General features: G+C 36.4%; 1 protein-coding gene across 1 annotated transcript; it reads left to right on the top strand.

Moving 5' to 3' along the window:
- The first annotated feature begins 750 nt into the window (after positions 1-750).
- Positions 751-26485, top strand: ppp1r9bb (protein phosphatase 1, regulatory subunit 9Bb). Its single transcript, XM_026222935.1, has 10 exons — positions 751-2543; positions 15744-15876; positions 16605-16725; positions 17374-17478; positions 20592-20727; positions 21855-22001; positions 23270-23323; positions 23797-24026; positions 24709-24805; positions 24945-26485. The coding sequence occupies exons 1-10, from the start codon at positions 1152-1154 to the stop codon at positions 24996-24998; spliced, it is 2469 nt and encodes an 822-aa protein (XP_026078720.1). The 5' UTR covers positions 751-1151; the 3' UTR covers positions 24999-26485.
- Positions 26486-26652: the final 167 nt, after the last annotated feature.

Here is a 26652-nt window from a genome sequence, read left to right as displayed (position 1 = left end):
TGCAGAGAGATGCCAAAAGTCCACTAAATCTGCTGCCTTAACCTGACTGTACATGCTATATGGATCCATTCAGAATAACTAAACCACTGACCAGCGCATAATCTAAAACACCTTCAGCCGACATTCATTATAAAACACTTGTGCTTTTAAGCCAAATACACAATGAAAACAATTATTTACTGCCATCTGGACGTGAGTCGCTATTCTCTCCACTCATAATCCTTTTTCACAATGTCACATCTTGCCCCAGGGTATGAAACGAAACTATAAATTTTCAGTTTGTGTTGCAAATATAATGTAATAGCAGAAACTTGTTTGTATTAAACTTTGAATGCACTGGCATAAAAGAAAGATACCGTACAGACAGAAATTAAAAAAAATTTTACAACCATCCCCGGACTCCCCTATAGTCCTTGACATAACAGAAGAAGAAAATATTTTATAAGAAAAATAATATCAATAAGATCAGCTATGAGTGCTGTGCAGTCATTTGATGAACGTTTTTCAGATCATATTTCCACAGCTGTAGAATGCTGTAATCAATCAGAAACCAGGACTGATTTGATCATATTAAATAAAAAGTGCACTTATATATATATATAGTGCACTAAGCGCTACTACTGACGTAAAAATGTTAAAAACTCATTTATTGGTGGAATATTTTATGGAGCTCTGCGCTGGTATGAGGGATCAAATGTGTGACCCCATAAAAATCAATGTGCTGAGAGGGTGTGAAATGAGACGCTCTCTATGACCCTGTATCTCTGCTGCCGCATCAGAGGGAAAAGGCACAAATCTGCAGCGGACTAAATCAAGAGATCAAAACGATCCGGATTATAAACGCACAATCTGTCGTGAAAATCCAGGGCGCGTCGCTGTTCTAGTTTTTTTGTTTAGTCTTCCATCAATGCATGGGTGATTTTCACATTAATCAGCGTGTTTTTTCTTCTTCTCACACACGGGAAGATGGTGCGTTGCTTGTGCCATGCCGCTGACAGACACTCTACATGAATTCATGGGCATCAATTCAACGTTATCATAATCCAGGGCACATTATTGTTCACCAGCGACAGATTTGTCCTGACAGAAACGTCTGGGACAACGACTTAGAGATGCTGTTATCGCATCGCCTCGGAGAAGCCTAACAGACCATGATGAAGACCGAATCCTCATCCTCCTCCAAGCCAGCGAGCACCACCGCGCTCCGCAGCCCCTCTCCTCACCGCAACGCGTACGAGGCGGCGGGGATCCAGGCGCTGAAGCCGGTGAAAGATGTCTTAAATAACGGCGACGCTCAGGATGGCAAGCCGAAGCCCACCAGCCGCGGTCGCGCGTACGGCTCGAACGTGCACCGCATCAAAAACATGTTCATGCAGATGGGCGCATCCTCACCCACCGAGGCTGAAGACGCGCAAAAGGCAAACGGCGACGGCAAAGCGGTGCGTCTCACGCTCCCGCGGGCTGGCAGCCTGAACGAGAACGTGGATCACAGCGCGCTGCTCAAACTGGGGTCTAGCGTCTCCGAGCGCGTCAACCGCTTCGATGGCAAAACGGACGCGTCGCCCAGGTACTCGAAGCTGCAGGAGACGAGGAAGATCTTCGAGCAGCAGCAGCAGGAGAAGCAGGCGGCTTCTAATCGCGTGCTGCTGAAGAAAGAGCGCGCCGCGGGCTTTCAGGATGCGTCGCGTTTGGATGTGGTCGCGCGTTTTAACGGCAGCACGGAGTCGTTGGATAGCCTGGACGCGATCGGTGGGACCGTCGAGGCCGTGTCGCCCACCGTCAGCCAGCTCAGTGCCGTTTTCGAGCGGGCCGCCGAGCTGCGGAACAACCTGCACCGGCTATCCAACACGCCCCCGCTGCCCCTGCGCGGGGTCACCGGCCGGGTCGGTGCGCTCAACTCAAAAATCATCACCAAACGGGCACGCGCTTTTCCTTTAGGGGCAAACAAGGAGGATGGAGTAAACCAGCACCTGGATGAGCAAGATGGAAGGTGTAGCAGTCTCAATGGAGCGTCTGAGCTCCAGGACATTATCACTGCTGAGGATACACAGTCTTTGGATGAGAAAGAGACAGGGGAAAAGGATGACTGTAGTGCCAATGAATCTAAGACTCGAGATAAGTGTAAGCCAGGACAGGCCAATGCCACAGAGGCAAAAGGTACTCTTATTTCTGATGATGTCCGTCATTTGGAAAATGGGGGAGTGACTTCCAATGGAGAGGCCCTAGAGAGAGACACTACGGAGTCTGGCATCACCAGCACTGGAAGGAAGGGCGAGGATGGACATGCTCGTCCATCAGTGGGGGTCAGTAAGAAGGAGGATGATGATGGTACTCTGAAGGAGGATTACTCTAAGGCTGATTTGGTGGATATCAGTGCCTACAGTGCAGTAGGAGAAGACTCTGGTGGTAGTCAGCTTGAGGATGAGGATGATGAAGATGATGTATATGAGCCACAGTCGAGCTGCTCTGAGATTGTTGGATTACCTGTGGAGGAGGATCTGCCCCCAAGCCGGAAAATTAAATTCAGCACTGCACCCATTAAGGTGAGTTTATACCTCAAAGGGATGTTTCACCACAAATTAGAATTCTGTCATCATTCACTCACTCAAAACCTGTATGATGTGCTTTCTTCCTCGTAACACAAAATAAGTTATTTTTCTGTACATTTCACCTGACTTGTCCATCTAGGGCAGTGTTTCTCAACCAGTGTGCATCTGCAAACCTCCAGGGGGGCCTCAGGATAACTTGATTGTTAAATGATTTAAATTAATAAATGACTATTTATAGGTACAATAATTTAACTGTAATCATAAGTCAAGCTTTGAACTGAAATCATGTTTCATTCTTATCTCTCAGTTACTGTTGTTTGTATTGAAGAACATCAGTTCATGAAATTCTGAAATCATACAATGAATTATGGTTTTAATACTTCCAGTTTCTGTCAATAAAAAACAACTTTGTCATTACAGCATATCTATAATAATCCAAAATGTAGTGTTGGACAACCTGGGGCCTTTCAAGTCAAAAATGTTGAGAACCACCAATCTAAGCTTTATCAAGCTACAGAAAGGACAAAAAATACTTTAATGATACATATCAGTTTCATAAAGGTATGATTGTGCGCTATATATAAAGTCTTATGGAGTAATATGATAGCTTTATATGAATAAAAGACTAAAACTGAAATGATATACTGAAGATCTTCTGCTGTAGTTTTGCATCATTGACACCAAACACCACTGGATCTCACAAGTCTCACAATCAAACATGAAATTATGATGAACGAGATTTGAGAGTTATGATGGAGGGTATGATTTTCAATGTGTGAATGTGTCATGTATTAGAAATTAGGAATATTAAACAAAATAAGGACACTAACCATGTTTTTCAGGTAGGAGGATATTTATTCGCATTAAAAGAATTTGATTACTCTGTATTTAGATTTTATGGAGCACCGCATATGACATGCATGAAAATAATAGTAGGCTAAATCGTGTGTACGATTTACTAATTCGTTCCCTCAATGTACTAAAACGTGCCCATGATTACTATCGCGTTCTTTCAATTTACTATTTCATTCATTCAATTTATAAACAGTGCTCATGATGATTTACTATTTTGTTCACTCGATTTATAAATAGTGCACACGCTTTACTTACTCGTTCCCTCGATTTGCTAAATCGTGCGCACAATTTAGCAAATCGAGGGAACACAATACTAATCGTGTGCACGTTTTAGTACATTTAGGGAACGAATTAGTAAATTGTGCGCACAATTTATTTACTTTTTCTTGCATGTCATGTGCGGGGCTCCGTAAGAATTACTGTGCTTTGTGTTCTTATTTTTATTCCTTGTATGTTTGGCTTTTGTTTTATTTTAATGTTCATTCAAATGAATGAGAGGGGTCCGTCCACTTAAAATGGTCGCCCGGGGACTGGCATATTGGGAGGAGTGAATGAATTAACTTCATGCATCATATCATTCATTTATTGGTTCCTTATTTATTGGTTCCTGTAAAAGCCTCAGTCACAGTTACCATTGGAGGCTGCAGTCTGGCACAGAATGAAAGAGCTGAATAGAATATAACAAAATCCAGACTGTCAGTTGGTTTGTTTTGGCATCTTTTCCCTCCCAAGCTCTTCCTCTCTTTGATTGGGTGTGACATTTATCCAGGACAAATGCTGACCTGACATCAGTGGATGAGGTAACAAACATACCTCAGACAATGTGTCTGATAAGCTCAGCTGGCCTGCTTGCGATCAGGATGTAGCTATTTCTGCTCTGTAGATCTGTGTAGACATGAACCGAACCAACATTTGGACACCATATCCAATAAAATTGTCTCTAGAAATAAAATGTCCCTCCCTTTAAACTGGAAATACAATCGGAAACATTGACACATACTAACACTAACAACACAAACACAAATGTTTTTCTTTAAATCATGACAAAAGATTATTAAAACAATGATTTACAATGAATACTAATTTGAAGTAAAACTTTTAATTGGACTTTATTAAAAGACTACACTTTTTAAAAGTGTACTTAAGTGTGTTGAGAAACGGTCATGAAAGTGGACTCTCTTTAAGTGGCATTTTATTACTTTATTATTATATTGTCATCAAATTAAGAGTTTTTTAAATATACATTTAAGATTTGAAGTACAGTTCAAAAGCACATTCAAGATTTACATTTTCAAGATTTACATATATTACCATGTTCACATCTGGCATTAACATCTATTTCAGAGAGGCGATCTGATCACAAGTGGCGAGTGCTTATTACAAATGTAAAAATGTGGTCCAGGATATTTTGCGATTTAATATTTCGGATTACATTTGGAGGTAGACAGAAACCAATGTGATCACATTGCATAAGGAATTTTAAAAACACTGTATCTGTCCTGATACATACCAACTCACCCATCAATCACCATTTAGATAAAACGGGTTAAAAGTCAAAAAAGGTTTTAACGTAAATGTAAAGCTGCATTTCAGAAAAATCATGCAAATACCCACTTCAGAAATCTTTTTTAATTATATGTAATTATTAATGTATTAGCATTAAAGGGGTTAGTTCACCGAAAAATGATGTCATTAATAACTCACCCTCATGTCGTTCCAAACCCGTGAGACCTCCGTTCATCTTTGGAACACAGTTTAAGATATTTTAGATTTAGTCGGAGAGCTCTCAGTCCCTCCATTGAAGCTGTGTGTACTGTATACTAACCATGTTCAGAAAGGTAATAAAAACATCATCAAAGTAGTTCATGTGACATCAGAGGTTCAGTTAGAATTTTTTGAAGCATCGAAAATACATTTTGGTTCAAAAATAGCAAAAACTACAACTTTATTCAGCATTGTCTTCTCTTCTGTGTCTGTTGTGAGAGAGAGTTCAAAACAAAGGAGTTTGTGATATCCAGTTCGCGAACTAATCACTCGATGTAACTGGATCTTCTTGAACCAGTTCACCAAATCAAACTGAATCGTTTGAAATGGTTCGCGTCTCCAATACGCATGAATCCACAAATGACTTAAGCTGTTAACTTTTTTAATGTGGCTTAAAACAAACCAACATCCCAGAGTAATTCATTTACTCAAACAGTACACTGACTGAACTGCTTTGAAGAGAGAACTGAAGATGAACACAGAGCCGAGCCAGGTAATGAACTAAAGATTGACTCTTTCACGAGTCAAGAATCGGTCGCATCGGTGTTCGGATCACCAGTAGTTCTTTCGGACAGTTCGATTCAATAAACTGGTTGAAGAAAACGGTTCACCGGTTCTTTTGCCCTTGACGTAATGGCATCATTGGCGAAGATTTCCCTTCACTCAAGCCTTTGGTTTACCTGGGCTCATAACATTAGCACAGAATCAGTTCAGAATCAATCACCAAAAGAAACAGTTCGGTTCAGACGCTCTGTGTGTCAGTCTGCTTCACGCTGAATCACACAACACACACGCAGTATCATCAGCTCTTCGGCTTCTTGAAACGGACGCTTCTGACAGAACCGGTTCTTGACTCGAGAACGAGTCAGTCTTTTGTTCGTTATCTGGCTCAGCTCAACTTTTTTAATGTGGCTGACACTCCCTCGGAGTTAAAACAAACCAATATTCCGGAGTAATTCATGTAGGGGAGAGCAGGGGCGAAAGTACCATTTTTCAGAAAAACTTCATTTTAAAAGATAATGTTGTATACAGAGATATATTTCTGCTGTGGCCAGTAACTCAGAAGTGTTGTCTAACAATACCAGGTGGTATTTTGTAGAAATGTAGAAAGACTTCAGTATAATTTCACTTTGAAGATAAGTTGCAAATTGTTACTTTCGACCCCATCGGTTGGGACGAAAGTAACACACAGGTGGGTCAAAAGTAACACAACAATATAAGCTAGATTTTTTTCTGTTAGTCTTATTTTTCTTAAGTATACCTGATAACTGCAAACATATTTTGTCCTTTATCTTTTCAAAACAATTATTAAATTACATTTTCATATTTTCATTTTAAATTTAAGTTAAAGTTTCATCAGATGTCTTAAAACCTGACTGTATTTTTGTTTTGTGGAAATTTCAATGTATTTTTATATAATAATAATAAAAAAATTATACAGAATGCACAATATAAAATGTAATCACATTAGCATAATAAAAAAACTCTAAACATAATGTAACAGTAGGCCTATTTATGTTTCCATCCAGTTGTTTTTATGCATGAATTGAAAATGTGCATTAAAACATCTGGAAACACTGCAAATTCACAGGTGGAGGTGTAAAGGCAAAGATACGGCTAAAATCTAAATATAAATGTGACGTAGCAGCTGCCCAGAGAGAGATGTTCCTCTATGTCCAGAAACACCCTCTCAAAAACATCTGGATAAAACCAGACCTCTGTCTGTCTTTCTGACCCTCACTAAGACATATTCTTTTGGTATAATATGACATTAACATTTGTAAGAAATGATGCAAGACACAGAAATTCACAATAAAGCTTGCACTGGAACAAAATAAATACTTTCTGTGACTTTAGCGGGACAAAAGGAACAACTGTTACTTTTGTCCCGACAGGAACTCCTGACATTTAAACTCGATTTAATTTTATATAAAAAAAAATTGAAAATGCAAACTTTGGGATGTGTTAAAGCACTAAATAACCTGTAGATTGATCATTACTTTGACACATGAAACAAGAAAAACAACACGACTAATAAAAAAAAAATTACCGCTTCAATAATTTACTTTTTGTACTCGAAAACAGTTTTATGGACCTAACTTCGGGAAACGATGAGGAAATCACATGATATTTCTCAGCTCCGTCAAGGATTGCATGCTGAACATGAACATGAATGCAAATGCAGAAAGAGGCTCGGAGAAAATCGCTTTGTTACTTTCGTCCCGTGTTACTTTCGCCCCGGTTCTCCCCTACTCAAACAGTACACTGACTGAACTGCTGTGAAGATCAGTCATATTCATAACTGAATATGAACACAGAGCCGAGCAAGATAATGAACAAAAGATTGACTTGTTCTCGAGTCAAGAAACACCAACATTTTGTTCCTTTTCACACAAATTATGATTACAGAAGAAGATTATCAATTAACAGTGTTCCTTGCACAGTAATATATTATGACCTCAAAACACTTGTAAATAAAATATCGCCACAGTCATGTTTAACTGTTTCTGAGAAAATTGTAGGTGTTTTTTTGTGCCGGTCACTAGACATTTGACTTTGAAACTGCCATGAAACATGATGCAAGCAGCACAATATAACTTTTTTTTTTTTTTGTTCAGTTTTTTTCACTCACAAGGCTGTTTAAAAAAACATTTGCAATGGAGATTTTTTTTTTTATAGGGCCTTTTGTGGATATGTCACTGTCTATGGCTCTGTCACAAAAAAGTTAAATTTAGCATATACATTGCACCAGCATTTCTGTGCTACCTTTAAATTGAGTAAAAACAGTTTTTAAGCCATCCCTGTTCTCAATCTGGAGTCTTCGTACTGTGTTTTTCACTGGTGTGTGAGATCATGTAGATCCGCAGGCCGAGGAGACAGCATTCAGTTGCTGCCAAGCTGTGGCTGCCTTTGTGTTGGTCAGTAAGTGGCCGTGTCACTCTCTCTGTCTCTCTCTCTCTCTCTGTGGACAGAATTTGGGACAAAGTTTTCTCCCTAAATGAATTGAACAGCTCTCCATTAAACACAAGGCCGGTTGTGCTGGCTAGGGTGTTGGGTCTTTATTAAACCTCTCTCTCTCCTTCTCTCTTTAGGCTGGAGAGTTGAGGCTGACCTAAGAGGCAGATCTCACACTAACCGCTTTGTTCTCATTTTTTCACTCTCTCTCTCTCTGCCCCTTTTTCAGTTGCTCACTTCTTCTCCTCTATGTGTCCTTCTTCAACCCAGATTCATTTGAGATGAACATATTCATTCAAGTCCTACTAGTATTCTTTTTTATTTTCATCTTCCTTTAATTTTTTACTCATTCCCATTTGAATCCATTTTTCTTCCTGTCTTTTTTTTCTTTCACTCATGTCTCTCTTTCTTTCCCTGGCTTGGTAGTGCTTATAAATAGCAGTATTGTCGCTGTCAGTCCTCCCTTGAAGGCGTTGTGCACACCAAACACTCAAACTTACTACATCTTTTCATTAGCCTCTCTCTGTTTCTCTCTCTTTATCTATATAGCTCACATATAGACCTGAATATCAGTCATTTAATATGTATCTGGAGAATTGTCATTAAAATTTGTGAAATGATTTGTACAGTTATGTATCTCTACACTGTAAGAAAAATAAATAAACGGAGACATTTTTTTTAAAGGTATTTGTAATTTTCTGCCAGGAAAATAAAAATCTCCCATTGTCTGTGTTTATAGTCCATAGTCACAGTCCGTGAACACTTGTGAAAAAACAATATGGAATATTGCTTTATGTTTCACACACTGTTTTACACACAGAATGCAGTTATTCAGCATTTTTATTAGCTCTAAGTTGGTTTGTTCCCAAAATCAGAAGAAAAATTAAACATGAAAGTGTAAAATATGTTAGTGATCTTAACAGTAAAAAGACTGTAAAAATGCTACAGTAAAAACCTGTTAATTGGTATCAGTAAGTTTCTATATATACGGTGAATAACTGTAATTACATTTAATGTGATTTTACATTAAAATAACATTAAAATTACAGTTTTGGGAATTTAAAAAGAAAAAGTCATTGTTGCATTTACAGTGAAAAACTGTAAATTGACACTCCCAGAATTCCCTGCATGACACTTCATATTTATTTTTTTTATTTTTATTGAAATAACTGTTAACTATGCTTAGTTTTTTTTTATCATTTGTGTACATTAGGGTTTTATCTTTCATCTAAAGTTGTTAAATTAATGTTTATTGCATCATTTCAGTATCGTGTGTTACCATGATGGTTTTTAGTGACTGTGTTAGTGATGAGCTTTGATTCATCATGCTACTTTCTCATCACCACCAGTTTTTGGTAGCTATTAGTGCATTACAATGGTTCAAAACAGATATTAGTACTTCAGTATGTTGGTTTATTAACATTAGAACATTATATCAGTTAATGAAATACTGCATTTTATTGTGAATTAAAGTTAAGTCTGTAAAACCTAAAATGTTATTACCATATTTTTAACGGTGAAGTTCTGGCAACCACAGTTGCTGGTATTTTACTGTAAATGTCAATAATTTTATTTTTTTACAGTGTACTTTTAGAATCAAGACTATGAAATTAAAAAGCTTTCTGACACGATCAGACCAAAATTTAAGTCGTTATACTCTATTAATCTGTGCATGTCTGTCCTATGGACTGCTAATAATTTTTCTGTAATTGCATGCTTTTAAAGCTTTTTGAAGCCATTTATTGTTAATGCATGGAAAAGAGTACTCTTTAGAATTTTCTTTTGTGTATAATACAAGGGATAAAGCAGTGGAAGTGCATATTTGCTTTGATTTTTGTTGGTTTGGGTACGAGAGGAATTAATGTGTAGCATTGGATTTAGCTTGAAATTTTGAGCCACATCTGTAGACAACTGACAAATATATCAGGATCATACAGACAGCCCAGAACTGTCTGTGAGTGAATTTTCACACCTCTGCGCCCGAGGGACATTACAGAAAGTTTGACTGTACTCACATCAATTCACATTCCCGCCTCATGCACATTTAAGCCTAAATAATGCTAAATAAAAGATGCTTGTTTAAGAAAAAAGGCTGTTTATTAATGCATTATGGTAGAAAAATTGTATTCCTATATAATTAGAACAGAGAGTGTATTTATATGAAGGGCACACAAATAAATCGCATTTTAACAGCAGGAGGGGTTCATTCATCCATCCTTCATTCTTTACTCAGTCCCAGCACATCATTAGGATAAAATACAGCTCACTTCAGAGTATCTCACCATATGCTACATTATTGAACAAAGCCTCAGAACAGCAAGATATAGATGATGTTCAGGAATGACTGCCTAAATTCTACAATATGTTATTTTTGCCTGCCTGGCATGTATTTAACATACTTGTACTGGGAATTCTTTGTTTGTATGTCCAATTTACATTTTAGATCATATCTGATGTTAACCTATATTTACAATTTTGGGGTGGTAGACTGTTTTTTTCTAGGCTTGATTGTGTTTTATGCTTTATAAAAAAAAAAAAAAAAACACACACACACACAGACACACATTATTTTTCACACAATTAACCTTTATTCCACACCACTCTGTCCCTTCTCCCATAAACGTGCAGATAATTTCCTGGTTTTATGAAGCCCTCCCTCAGAAATACGCGATAGGTTCTGATTGGTTAGCTAGTCCAGTCTGTTGCGATTGGCTAAACTGCCTCTAGTGCGTGTCTAAAAGTCCCGCCCCTCACCTAAATGACATATACTGCGGTTGTATTGTAAACAATGGTGACGTATATATTGCTTATCAATTTAAGCCTGATTGAGACGCAGAGTATATTATTGAAGAAGATCGAGCAGAATCAAGCAAGGCTCTTAATGGTCTGTTTTATGTTTGTTGTTGTCAGTCTCATACTTTTAGATATGCTGTTATTTGTAAATGCTACTTCTTCTGTTAGCTTTTAATATACGGTTTTATGCTGATTAAAACTTCAATAAAGTACTGCAACCGCACGTGCGATAATGTATAACGCTTCCCATAGCTATGTGAAAATAAGGGTATAAATGGAACAGTTCATAGTTTGAGCTGAGCTGGTGATCTGAAAGAGAGATCGAGAGAGAGAGAGATGCAGAGCAGGGTGACACGAGGAACAGGATTGAGAACCACTGCTTTATAACATTGATTTTAAATCTTGTGAATTTATTAGAATCATTAGAAGACATAAGTGCGATTCATAAATGAATATAATTTTTTACATGCTCCCCATTTTATTTGTCTTCTTTAAAGCAATGCAGCCTTGACCCCTTAAGCCCCTTTCACACTGACTATGTTTACATGCAGCCAATAACCCGTTCAAAACCGGGATATTAGCAATAACCCGGTCGCGCACGGCCATGTAAACACCGGCAAAAACCCGGATATGCTCATATTCCGGTTTTTAAAAACCGGGATATTATACCTGGGGTACCCCTTTTCTAACCCGAATATTTGGTCCTGTAAACGCGTTTCGGCATATCCCCATCAAAATGTGTGTTCTGCGCATGTTCTATTTGCAAGAAATCTTCGTCTTTTGAGTCTTTGGATACAGGAAGAAGAATCGGAAATGACGCATATTGCGTTTTACGTCCAGACGCTAACCGTGCGTCGCTGTTTACATCGGGATATTGGCGACTGATTACACATTCCATGTATACAGGAGTAACTCTCTCTGCTCACGCATGTAAACGGGTTATCCCGACTGTTTCAGAAACCCAAATAGTGACCTTAACCCGACCATAACCCGAATTTTAACAGCATGTAAACATAGTCACTGACACTAACATTGCCGGGTTCTGTCCCGGAACGAGCGATGTGTGAACAAAAGCCAGATCTAATGCCATAAAAGGTGTCGTAGTGATGACACACGTTTTTGCGTGACTCTTTTACCGGCTGTTTTGAAGACAGATCAACGTTCGTGACGAAACAAATAAGTTCAAACTGTAATGAAGCAGAGATCAGTTCCTCACTATCCAGTGCTGAAGCTGAGATCATTCGCTAGTTTAAGTGAAAGTTAACAACAGGCCCAGCGTTTTCAGCTTGTACATTACACATCACGTCCTGATGTCACGTGTCTTTACGGGACCTTTACGGGTTGTGTGTGAATGCGTGCACATATTCCGGATAATCACTGGCAGTGTGAAAGTGCAAAAATCTAGCAACCCGGGAACAATTGCCGAAATCGCAGTGTCAAAGGGGCTATAGTTGCATGTTCCTGGGGCCGGGGTTTATACAGGAAGTAACTCGTTGTAGTCCCTTACCAGCCATTTTTGTGGGTATTAAACTGCCAGAATTGTAAAAGTTTGCATTGATCTTTCAGCACTGCAACTTTGCAGGTATTGTTTATGCTCAAACAGCAACATTACACTCTAATGTTAAAAAAGTGAAATCGCAATCAACCTAGGCTAATGATCCTACTACTGTCTCATTGTTACATCTCTCTCCTGTTTCTGTTGTTTGTCACTGTACAGTGTGTTCCTAATAGAAGTGGATCTGACCCACTGCATAGACTTGATGAGTTTACTTTTGCAAAACACTGAATAAACACAAACCTCAAAACCAGCATTACCCAGAGAGAAGTGTGGTGCAAAATATTGCATTTCATCAAAGACTGAGTTATCCCAAGTTTTTATTTACATTTACACATTTGACAGACAGTTTCATCCAAAGCAACTTATACGCATTCAAGGTACATATTTACATAGATGTTTGAATCCATGACCTTGGCGTTATTAGCACCATGCTCTACTGATTAAGCTACAGGAAATAATTTCAGGAAACAAAAATACAAACATACAAATGTGCATGTGAGCTATATTACCTGCAACAAAATTACATTTTTTATAAATACATAAATATATTGTTTGAAGAAAAGAGGGGAAAAGACTGGAAAACCTCTGCCTCATGTGTTAGAGTCACAGAAAGCCTTCAGGCGTTCAGAAATCTATTTCTGTCACCTGGAACAGAACCAATCTTACTGCAACTCTCTCTTGCTCCCGACCTCAAGCAGAGCAGAAAATGTTAGTGGTTGTGGGCAATAACCATGTTATTTGGATTTATTCCATTCCAACAGCCTATTAACAGTATTCCTTAAATGGGGTTTCCTGTCAGAACGTCTCCTCATATTTTGTTTTGTTCAATGTTACAAGTGTCGTGTGTTCTCAAGTCTTGGAGCGCTTCAGCAGACATTTTTTTTTGTTGCATTATTGTTGTCATAAGCACTATTCCCCTTAAAATTTTTATTATTGTGATACAAAACTGAATTAAACTTCTACACTTAACTGTAATGAGATTGAGACTTTAAAATTGCAGTAATTAAGAAAATAAACTTAATGGTCCTAAAATAGGCTTCTTTTTTATTCGACCAAGGCATGTTGACAGGTTTCATGAGATTCATCCAACACCTGAGCAAGAAAACAGCAATTTCAATAGAAATATTAGTGAAAGTGAAATGTGAAATTTGTAGCTCATACCCGGAATTGGTGCTCTGCATTTAAGTGCACACACACACACACGCACGCACGCACTTATTATTTATTGTCATTCATACATTTTGTAGGGTAGCAGAGCCTAGATGGGATTGTTTGTGTAGTAGAGGAGGGGTATTCCTGGCCATCTGTTAAGAGATGTGACTCACTGGCACTCTTACACAACCAGAACACCACTGTCTGTCACTCTCTCTCTCTCTCTCTCTCTCTCATTCTGTCTTCACCCTCTTTAATCCAATGTTTGTGTCCTCCGGGCACCACCAAAAATCCCAGCCACACAATCTATGTGTCCATAACAGTTGGTCTCAGCTGGTGTGTGTGATGCTTTTCTTGTGTATTTTGCTATTGGGGAGTATGTGCAGGTGGAATTAAAGCACAGATGGTAGTAAAGCACAATTTTTCTCTCTGGGGTTGTGTTTAATGTGGGATGCTTGTGGAAGGACACAAGTAGGTAGAATTGAGGCATGAGGATTTAGGATGCTGGTGGTTGTCTGGCATTGGGGAATAAAGATGGTCTGGTATTATTATTTTTTATTACATAACAGGAAACAGCATTCACAGTTAATTTTGGTAACACTTTAGAATAAGGTTCCATTAGTTAATGTTATTTAATGTATTAATTAACATGAACAAACAATGAATAATACATTTATTACTGTATTTATTCACCTTCGTTAATGTTAGTTAATGAAAATACAGTTATTCATTGTTAGTTCATGGTAATTCACAGTGCATTAACTAATGTTAACAAGCACAACTTTTGATTTAAATAATGCATTAGTAAATGTTGAAATTAACATGAATTAAGACTTATAAATGCTGTAGAAGGATTGTTCTTGCTTAGTTCATGTTAACGAAAATAGTTAACTAACATTAACTAATGGAACCTTATTCTAAAGTGTTACCTTAATTTTATTTCGGTAATGTAACTTATTTCTAAATGAAACAGGCAAAAGCAGGCCAGGACTTTAGTTTATCCATTGGGAATTGATTGGATTGTAAAGGTAATCTCAATTTGACAGGTGGCTAAAAAAACTGGGCTTGGTGATGTCAACCAAACAGAAAACTCTTCATAAAAATGCATAGCACACACAAATATGGCGCAATCTCTAGGACAGTTGGTATGGTACAAACTCTAGTACAGCTCTAATACATTCCGTTTTTTAATTAACTAGTATATTTATAATGGCTAGAAAATCTATTTGGGTTTGTCTAACATCTTGCTGAGATTGTTTTCACTGAGCTTCTTGCAATGCATTCTGGTGTTACCTTCTCTATGAAGGACAATTACAGTACGTGTCTGGCCAAAAGAAGATACCTGAGAAGGCTGCAAGACAAATGTAAAACGAACATTTACATGCTGTGAATGTCACCTAGAGGATTTCACATTAACAGTATAAATTTAAAACATGCATTTGTGTTCAGGCCAGGTAAAGTTGGCACCTGCACCCACATTAAAAAGATTATATAAAACTAGAAGTAAAGCCTCAAGAGCTGCTGTGAAGTTTGCACAGTCACACCTACTCTGCCCACACAACTTTGCTTTCAATAAAGAGACACTTTAATTCAACAGTCAATGCAATTCTACAGTAGAAGTGTGCTATTACTTTTCAAAAGTGATGACACTACAACACAAAATAGTAAAACATCATAGAGGGTAGTGTACAGATGTCTTGTGTCTGGTCCAAATCACTGTGAAGAAAATGTAAGCACTTACTTGAATCTTCATCAGTTGCTCAATGCTTAATATAGTAGGTGAACAGCATCAATCAACTTCAATAATTTAGAGGTGGCAAACTGGTTAATACTATTGATATTTATTGCTTAATATTATTGAACGAGACAATAGAAATCAGTGTATAATCACAAGCAATGCCATCCTAATTCCAGGTTTGGTTCAAGGTCTGATGCTGAAACAAAGTTAGACTATACTTGTTGAAAGTGGGAGTTAATCTAATAAGCAGGGGAGAATTTACTTGTCCTGAAAAGTGAATGAATTATTGATATTATTATTGTTTTTAATGTAACTACCTGATTGGAAAGCTTGTCTCTTTGAAGCAAACGTGGTTATTTATATATGATCAAATCTTCAGGTGTTCACAACCTATTCTAATGAGGACTATGACAGGAGGAATGATGATGTGGACCCCATGGCTGCTTCTGCTGAGTACGAGCTGGAGAAACGTGTGGAAAGGCTGGACCTGTTCCCCGTTGAACTGGAGAAAGGTATTTGGGAAAAGACGCTTGAAATGATTGATGCACTGAAGAGTCAATAAGTGGGTTGATGTATTGATGGATACCGTATATAAATGGTTGAAGACATACCCAACCGCCAACCTGCACCCTTCTGACTACTAATTTCAAGTGCTTTGCGAATATGCCATAGTGAAGCTCACTTCTATTGAACTCACCAGATGGACATATTCACTGCTTGGTAGCTTATTTATTTATTTAAAGACTGTTAAATTGATGAAGGTGATTATGTAGCTGGAAGGACTCCAGTGGACAGAAGTAATGAGTGTATAAAAGAACTAAATGATTATATACCGCAGAACACACATAGAGGCCACTGTTAATGTTAAACTTTACATAATAGAGACAGTGTCTTCAATGTGCTTTAATCAAAATGCAATCTCAATATTTTAAGCAATGTAGTAGAAATAAAAAAGTTATATAAAAACAGTTTGACATTTTGAGATTAATAACACCCTTTAGCTACAACTATATCCACTGCAAATAAAACTGTTTATTAATGAACAACTATTGTATTCAAAGAGTAATACTCAACAGAGGGAATGTCAGTGAGGAAATGAAGGTGTGCTTCAAAGTACTCTTTCTCACACTTGAAATAGTTAACCCTGGGTTATTCTAATCCCCAGGTAAAAGGAACCTATAGATTGAATAGAAAATGCTAAAATAGTATTGAATTCTCGGTTTTTGTTGTCCATCAACAGACAATGAGGGTTTGGGTATCAGCATTATTGGGATGGGTGCTGGTGCTGACATGGGTCTGGAAAAGCTTGGCATTTTCGTAAAGACGGTCACCGAGGGAGGGGCGGCCCATCGGGATGGCAGGTAGACGTTATGCATATTCCACAGCATCATAGTTAATATCTCAACTTAAAGGGATGGTTCACCCAAAAATGAAAATTCTATCATTATTACTCATTCTTATGTTGTTCCAAACCTAGAAGACCTTTGTTCATCTTCAGAACACAAATTATCATATTTTTGATGAAATCCGTGAGCTTCCTGATCCTGCATAAACAGCAACAGAACTACCATGTTTAAGGCCCAGAAAGATAGCAAGGACATTGTTAAAACAGTCCACGTGGCATCAGTGGTTCAACCTTAATCTTACTAAGCTAAGAAACTAACCGTGTCAGTCTTTGGCGCACGTTTATGACAGTACCACGACACATGCATTCCTCTGCTTGCAAACAAGGCACAGTGCATCTGGTTTCTACATCAGAACGACCGCTTGAACCACCAATGCAACTTTAACAATGTAGTTCTGTGGCTGTCTATGCAGGGTCAGAAAGTTCTTGTATTTCATCAAAAATAACTTAATTTGTGTTCCAAAGATGAACGTAAGTATTACGGGTTTGGAACAACATGATGGTGAGTAATTAAAGACAGAGTTTTCATTTTTGAGTGAACTGTCCCTTTAATTACTGAAACTCATTTCACACCTTTAACACTGCCCACTTTTTTCTCTTTCAGGATCCAGGTGAATGATTTGATAGTGGAGGTGGATGGAACAAGCCTGGTTGGTGTAACTCAAAGTTTTGCTGCCTCTGTTCTGAGAAACACATCTGGCACAGTTCGGTAAGACCAGCAGGATGCAGAACACTGTGGTACACAACTCACACAATGTCCCTGCTGATCTAATTTCTTTGAAGTCCCATCTTTCCCATTTTTCTTATCTTATATATCTGTCTACAGATATGTGAAACTGAAATGCACCTATTGCTGTTGGCACACGTAATGATGAATTAATTATATGCTACCTTCGATTAATGTCAGAAATTTATCCATTTATGAATGGAGCACACATGAACACCACCACAATGTTGTAAACATCAGTGCGGAAAATTTGGGGTGTAAACTAATTGGGTATTGGTCACAATTAAGTTCTGATTATGAAAGTTTACTGTGTAAATAGTATGAGAATACTGAGAATAGCCTCAAAATGTGTTCATCAGACAGCAGATTTGTTTGCCAAAACTTAATTTCCCTTGATTCAGATAGCAGCTCAAGAATTATCAAAGATATTAGATCATAATTACACCTTCTGAAGTCATAAGTAGGAACTTCCCAGAAGGAACTGAATCCAGCAATAAATACAAAGTAATTAGAGACTGTACTTTTGACTACATGACAGTTTGAATTTTATAACATTTTGCTTATTTGTTTCAAGCTCTCTTACTTTGTATACACATATTGTATAAATTCATGGCAGGATATAAACAGACATTACAGTCGTGTAATATATTACAATTGCGTGCAGCTGTATTGTTTGTAATGTTTGCATGCTCTCTTTGTTAAAGGAGCACTGTAGCCAGTTCTATCTCAATAGCATTGTGAAATGAAATTTTTTAATCATTTAAAACTTGCTCAAAAATATGCTTTTTAAATGTTTAAAGAATGATTTAGGTTCATTGACATCATCACTGACATTATCTTTCCCTAGTCTTTTTTTTTTTCCAGCATTCAGTTTATTCAGCATTCAGCCAATGAGGGGGTCATTGTGGCAGTTGTAATTATGATGTGTTACAAAGACTGCATTTAGAAGAGAATAATATTTCATTATGATAGATGAGCGTTAACAGGGGGAGGCCAGAACAAGGAGAGGGTTATATGAAACCAGACACTGGGTGGAGGAGACACGCACTGTGTAGGAGCAAAGAAAAGGGAGAAAATTGAGGATGGATAAATATAGAAGGGAGAAAGACAAGCAAAGAAGGATCTGTAAGAGCTTTATCAAAAGTAAACAACAGGATAAATCTTGTTGTCATCGTACATCATGGGTGTCCAAATTGTCCAAATTTAGCTCCAGCTTGCCTCAGCACACCTGCTTGGAAGTTTTTTATATGCTAGTAAGACCTTGATTAGCTGGTTCAGGTGTGTTTAATTGGGTTTGGTGTTAAACAGGACAGTGGCCTTCCAGGAGCACACCTGTTATACATCATTGTAAATTTCATAATTTATGACTGGCCTTACAAGAAGATGTTTATAAGATCTCTTTAAAATGGTGCAGATTCTAAAAGAGCATTTATATACAATAATTGGTAACATTTTACAATGAAGGAAAATTAATAATCATGTTCTAATACCTAAATTAATACTTAATTTTGGTGGTCAACCGATATCGCTGATATATCTGCCGATATTTGGCATTGTTTTTTAAAATATCGGCATTGGCCGATATGTTTTTCTGCTTAGCCGATGTGTTCGAGCCGGGACTTTTATTTTGACAGCGCTGAGAGCGACAGAGCCTAAGCGCACACAGTGCTCATTTGTCGTCGTTGTTAACAGCTGTGTCTAATACGGATAGAAGTCTGTCTAATAATCAGATAGAACGGTTAAACAAAGGAATTAATGTATACATAAAGTATTATAATGATTTATTTTATATTAGGCCTATTAGAAATAGAAAGGCAAACATTATAATACTTTCTCGTTTGGCGTCAGCATTAAGCAAATACGCATTTATATAATTTAAACAAATCTTTGAATGACCAATGAACATGAAATCAACAAGATCTCACATCTTGTGAAGTATGCATTTTTATCCAGCATGATCACGTGTTCTCTGTGTGACTGTCTGTCCGTGTGAATTGAATGTTTTAAACTTTAAATTCGTGATTTCAAATTATACTGCACTTTATGCATTTGCCCACAGTCATATGTCATTTTCTCAGTGTGCTGTATGTAAAATAAGGGTTACATTGGCTTTATTTGAAAAATATGATTTCCAATGCACACAAGCTTCTCAGAATACTGAGTGCCAGTTGGTTACAGTGTTTACTTCCTTTATAATTAATTTTCTTAAATATGTATTTATTTGTGAAAAATACTGTCATCTAAAGTATAAGTATGTTTCTTTTACACATTTATTTTTTTTAATCCATTGTCAAATAATTTCACATTTCTTAAATATTAATAATAATCATTTGTAAAAATAATATCGGCTTTATATCAGCTATCGGCCCCCCCCTGCTTTTCAAGATATCGGCATCGGCTGTCAAAAAACACATTTTGTTTGACCACTACTTCATTTTTCATATACTAATGATTATTATTATTAAAGTCAAAGTACTTCTTGTGTTTTTTTTTTAAAAGACCCATAAAAGTTAATTAATGCATTAATTATCAAACATTTATTAACATTAAAGCTGCCGTTATTCATGCATGAATCCATAAGACTCTAGTCATGGTAACTTCATTACTTCATGATTAGTTTATGCTTTCGATATGATGAATTAAGTATTAATGTATGTATCAGTACATTATTATTTATGTAATTTCTAAAGTCAAATCTTCTGTGGTTTATATTAAAAAATATCCCTGATCATTTTGGTTGTTAACCAGCTGAGCAACACATTTCAATGCAGACTGTCTTATTGTATTGCAATGATTGTTGAATTATAGACAGTTACTGATCATGCATGATCCAAATAGGCATTTTCACTAAAGTCAAACAGCAAAACACAGCCCTTTTAGTTCTAAAGGTCATAATACGTGGACCTCAGGAAAAACTAAAATGATAAGGAAAAAGTAAAATGATTAAAAAAGTATGAAAATGACTCCTTTAAAGGAAAAATTTTACAGTATAAAGAAAAATAGAACCATTTTTTATTATAGCGTAGTGTATACTCCAGCATGAATAGGAAAAAGACTTCAGATTACCACAGTGTAATAAACACCTCTGTTTCTAGGTTTATTATTGGTCGAGAGAAGCCAGGAGAGCAAAGTGAAGTGGCCCAGCTCATCCAGCAGACCCTTGAACAGGAGCGCTGGCAACGAGAGATGATGGAACAACGATATGGCAACTACACGGGAGATGAAGAAGAGGTCTGTGGTGCTTTCCTGTGTGTGTACTTACTTAACCATACTTTGGGGTAAAATTCATAATAATTAATTTATGTGTAGGGTGGGGAAAAGAGATAAGTTAAACTATTCATAAAAGTCCCCCCCCCCACACATTCATATATCATACATGTGACCCTGGACCACAAAACCTTTTGTCTTAAGTGTCAATTTTTGTCAATCATCTGAAAGCTGAATAAAGCTTTAGCTTTGCATTGATGTTTGTTAGGAAAGGACAATATTTGGTAGTGATACAACTATTTGAACACCTGGAATCTGAGGGTGCAAATACATTTTAAATAATGAGAAAATAGCCTAAAGTTATCAAAATGAAGTCCTTAGCAATGCATATTACAAATCAAGAATTATGTTTTTATATATATTTATGGTAGGAAATTTACAAAATATCTTCATGGAACATGATCATTTACTTAATATCGTAATGATTTTTGGCATACATTTTTACCCATACAGTGCATTTTGGCTATTGCTACAAATATACCCCAGCAACTTAAGACTGTTGTGGTATATACATATATATATATATATATATATATATATATATATATATATATATATATATATATAAATATATCAAATCTGCATACATTACATTTGTTCTTCCTAGAGGTCAGTGTGATTATAACAAAAGGCACGTGAGCCACACTTGGCATTGACAGGTTAATGCAATATCACGTCAATAAATATTTTTGATTGACACTAGACATTGTATTAAAGTACATTTAAAGATTGCATTTAATTAAAAATCACCCTAAAATACTGTGATCCTTTTCCGATGGCTTCATCCTGTGTTTTTAAAACGCAGAACATGCTATGTGTTAACGAACAATAACATTAAGTATAAAACTTACATACATAATAAATGCCATGACATCATATCCGTACCCTGATTTTAGAAAGGAAGTGTATTTAGTTAACAGATGTGAAAGTCTGTATACTTCTCTAGTATATAAGGACATTAAAACAGACACACATACATACATATAAATATATATACTATATATGTATGTATGTGTGTGTGTGTGCGTGTGTGTGTGTTTATGTGTTTAAAACTTGTGACAGAAGGCTGTTCCCTTGTCTTTTCCTTCTAGCCGGGTGATTACGGCACTGATGAAGATGAAGACGAGATGAGCCCTACGTACCCTAGTGCCATAGAGGTGTTTGACTTGGCCGAGAATGAGGACATGCTGTCACCAGTAGAAGTGGACCCTGAGAAGCTTGCCCACAAATATAAAGAAGTAAGACACAAATTATGCTGGACAGTAAGGATTTAAAAAAATGATACTGACGAGTATCTAACAAAAAATTACTTGCTTAAAAGATGAAAGTATCCACATTTAATTGTACTTGCAAGCAAAAAATGATTTTTTTCTCTTTTGAAGTAGATGGATAATGTCAAGTGACAGGACATTTTTTTTCATTAAACTGTAAAAGTAAAATTTTAAAGCAACCTGTTCAGTCTGAATTTTCAGTTTAGTGCTTAAATTATGTAGGGCATAACTGAACTGAAACCAAATCTTATACCTGAAATGTTTTAACTACTATACTATGGCGCTTGATGGAAAAGTGCATACATTTATGTATGTAGACAGACAGTTTGAACAGACAAACTCAACAACAGTAAATTGCGGAGGTCTCTGCTGATATCTGTCACACGTGTTGGTGTGTAAGCAATCACACGACAAAGGAGATATCAAAAAATAGTTTTTAAAGATCCACGGGACAAAAAAAAGGGCACATCCAAACACAAATCCAAATAATCTAACATCAATAGTGGACAAAGTAAAAAATGGAGAACACAGCTTTTTAAATCCTGGGAATGAAATCAGTGGGAAACAGAAACAGGTGTGGGGCTAATTAATTAACTAAACAAGAAAAGGAACATGACCAAATAAGGAAACTCAGAAAGAACACATAACTGTCCATAACTGTGACAATATCAAAGACCCTTAGTAGGATTCAAATTAGGGTGCATCCAGTATTTTAAGTATATTAATTTCAAATGCTTTTGCTTTTTCTCTCAGCGAAGATGCACAGAAGGGCCAGGTCAGGATAGGGTGTAACTATTCATAAAATATTACATGCAACAAAACTCCACCCACATGAATTATATAACTAGAATACCTTAACCTAAAAAGTCATAGTTCCATCTCAAAAAGCCAGTTTACTACAATAACAAACTAAAACATTAATGAAAGTGCTGAGATTCATGGCAAATGGCAAAGATGGCTGAGATTCATGGCTAATGGCAAAGATTCATTAATATTTATGGCTTTCTGTAAAGACCTCTTTTTTTCTGGAGCTGCAGTAGTTACATTTTATAAGAAGCCACTCAATGAAAGTCATACAAAAGTATTTTCAAACTGTTACTTTAGATTGTCTTTGAAAAATGCATTCTGACGAATCAGTTGTGCTTGGTTTATTTTCCATTAAAATGCTAATTAATTGGGGGGGGGGGGATGTAGATTTACTTACATTCTTTAACCTGTTTTCTACTGTGGCACAGTTGCAGATCAAACATGCTGTGACTCAGGCTGAAATCCAACAGCTCAAGAGGAAGGTATGATAACTTCAATCATGCTAACTGGTCATCGGATCACTGATAGAATGTTGGAATTTCTTAGGATTAAGAGAATGAAAATAAAAATGGTCACCATTTACATGAGATTATATTAACTTCAAATTGTTCATGCTGCTCTTTTACAACAAATGTGAACAGTGATTCAAACGGTCAAACTCCAAAAAAGCACCATAATAGTAGACCATTTGACTGGAAATTGGAGTTTGTTAATTGCTTATTAATTATTAATTACATTCTTCATTTTGGTAATAGTCATAAAGATTTATAATGCTATTAGTGTGAGTAAATGATGGCAGAATTGCCATTTATAGGCCTTTACATTTTTCAAAAGAACACATATGGGAGTTTTTCCTCTGACAAAGAGTTCTGGTTTTCCACAGTTGTAAACCTATGTTACTATTTGCACGACAAGACTAAAAAACGGAATCACCTGTTTGCATTCATGTGTGAAGCTAAATCATGCAGATCAGGAGAAGCAGCGCTGGCGTGCTGAAAAGGCCCAGATGGAGCGGAACATGCAGGAGAACCGGGAGCGCATGGAGAAGCTGGAGGGATATTGGATGGAGGCACAGAGTCTTTGCCAGGCTGTGGATGAGCACCTGAAAGAAACGCAGGCTCAGTACCAGGCTCTAGAACGCAAATACAGCAAGGCCAAACGCCTTATAAAGGAATATCAGCAAAAGTGAGAGAAAACACACAGATACAGATCCACATCCACATTCTTACTGAAGGTCCTGTTTAGCTTTAACCCTTAATTTAAAGATGAAGATATGCACATTTATACACCTTTGTTATTTTTTTATTATAATGTTGTGTTTATTGTGTCCAAGGCTAATTAATATACTTAGAAAGTAAATAAATTCAATTAGAATAACATTACAACATTCTAAAAGACATGCAAACTAAATACTAGACACACACACACACACACACACACACACAAATATTTCAAATTTATATAAAGATAGAAATTCCAAATTAAATAAAAAGCAATTCATACAGACAAGTTTGATATATATATATATATAAATATATATATATATATATATATATATATATATATATATATATATATATATATATATTTTTTTTTTTTTTTTTTTTTTTTTTTTCTTTTTTTTTTAATAATAATTAAAAAAAAATGTTTTTTTGAAATCCTATAAACTAAACAAACATGAATAGAAATATCACATTTCTAAGGACTAGGCACATGTATTTTAAACTAGGATTTTTTTTTTGTCAAAGATGTTTTTCTTTTAGTCACTGGGCCAAGATCGCACTATACACAGCCAAGAGACTAATTAAAGTATTCAGTATGATTTCAGAAATATATGAATGTCTTTTGCCTTCTGTTTTTCATACAGGGAGATCGAGTTACTGAAGAAGAAAACAGCTCAGCAGAAAACTCTAGAGGAGAGTGAAGCTTCACATAAGGACGAAACAGAACAACTTCAAGACGAGGTAGAGTATTCCTGTAATATTTAGTAATGTAATCAAGTCCTTTTAGTTCCCACTAACATATACATTTTAAAACCTATTGTATAGTTTATAAATATGGCAATTAAACAATTCAAGTCATATAAAATATCTTCTGATACAGGTAACAAGTCTTGAGCCACAGGTCGAGGAGTTGAAGTCACTGGATCCATCGTAAAAAATTTTAACTACTTCAATATAAATGTATTACAACTGGGGAAACAGAGAATCTGTACTTTTGTCAATATTGTTATTCCCAGTAAGCCCAAGAGTTTCATTCCTCCATCCCTTGATTTCAGGCTTTTTATGCTTTTGGAGATGAATTAATCTCGTTCTTAGTATTGTGAATAATTGTTTTACCCAGCAGTGTTTGCTCTTTAAACCCCTTTGTATTTTCCTCATATTTAACTCTAGGTAATGATTCGGCTGTCACTGATAGTTTCGCCAAAGTTGTTCTTGTAATATTCTAATGTTCTTTTTTAAGTTACGTTAACAATTGGCATACAGTATGCATTTCATGATCAAAATACTACAGTGGAACATTTTTCTGGGTTTCAGTCCTGAAACGAATGAAACAGAAACAATTATTCCACCAGAAGTGTTCCAAAACAATATCTTGTATTTGAAGATGTTTTTTAAACTAATGAACTGCCACTTTAAAAAGCTTGTTACTCTTTTATTTCATGTTTGTCCTAATGTCCTTCCTAGGACATTCCTTAGGCACTGTTCTATGTGATAAAACGTTACGTATGATTGGTCTAGATTCTTTAAAAGTGCATATTAATTTAAAATGGGAAGCACATCATTCATGGTGGAATGGAGGGGAAAGTTAATATAAAGTATAAAAACTGTCTTTTTAAGAACCAATGAAGGATGCAGTATTTCAGCTCATATTTTGTTACCTTAAAAAACATCAAACGATATACTTAGCTTAGCCTTACTATACAGCCAGATTTGTAAGGGGTTAATTTAAACACCTCTGTCCTACCTAAAGCAGTCCACACTTTACCTCTTGTGCAAGGTTTTGGTGACTTGAACCGTGAAAACCAACTGTTGCCTTTTTCTCAGTATTACTCCTGTTCACAGTCACTCTCCAGTGTTCATTTTAAACTTCTTTAAAGAGGCAAAAAAGATGGGAATGATTATGTATGATTATGGGACTGGCCTCCACATGTGTATAGTTTTGCGTGTGTTTTTAATGAATGTGGTTTACATTTAAATGCAGTTAAGAGATTGATCTGTATGGAGCCACAATAGTTTAATGAAATCTGGATACATTTATAAAAGAGGACACAATCTTGATTTTACTGCCTGGAAAGAATCTGCGTCATGAATTGCTCAGTATGATTTGACTTAATACAGCACACATTTCTTAAACTAGATGTCGAAGGAGGATGTCTTAGATACGACAGCAGTGAAATTTACATCTGCTAACATAATCATGTGAAATATATGAAGGAACCAAGAATTATAAATGATTGTGATTGTAGTATTTAGTACGTCTTCATTAGTCTTTACACAGGACTACATTAAATCAATGAGGCATGTAAACAACTTTATTTTAGTGCAAGGCTTGTATGGAAAACACACTCGTGGTTCGTTAATGTGCTTTTATGAAATAAACAGTCAGCTGTGGATTTGTAACCGAAGTGGCTTTGTTTTCTTCAAGTGGAATATGCTCTGTTATGCTCAAAATAACTTATATGGACATATATTGGTAGTCCAACACTTTGTATTTAAATGTGTCAAGGGAGCAGCTGATATGACTATATAAACTCAGATCTATCTGAGACTGCTTTTCAGTTCAAAGGTAACCAAAACTGGGAACATTC

The sequence above is a fragment of the Carassius auratus genome, chromosome 37, assembly GCF_003368295.1.
Source record: "Carassius auratus strain Wakin chromosome 37, ASM336829v1, whole genome shotgun sequence".
NCBI classification, from domain to species: Eukaryota; Metazoa; Chordata; class Actinopteri; order Cypriniformes; family Cyprinidae; genus Carassius; species Carassius auratus.
This window is presented reverse-complemented; position numbering and strand designations above follow the sequence as displayed.

What these genes read in the sequence shown, in the direction of transcription:
- ppp1r9bb (XM_026222935.1), top strand. Translation starts at nt 1,152, where the DNA reads ATGATGAAGACCGAATCCTCATCCTCCTCCAAGCCAGCGAGCACCACC. An exon ending in TCCAACAGCTCAAGAGGAAG is followed by an intron (nt 23,324 to 23,796) that starts GTATGATAACTT and finishes TCATGTGTGAAG; the next exon opens with CTAAATCATGCAGATCAGGA. An exon ending in CAGAACAACTTCAAGACGAG is followed by an intron (nt 24,806 to 24,944) that starts GTAGAGTATTCC and finishes CTTCTGATACAG; the next exon opens with GTAACAAGTCTTGAGCCACA.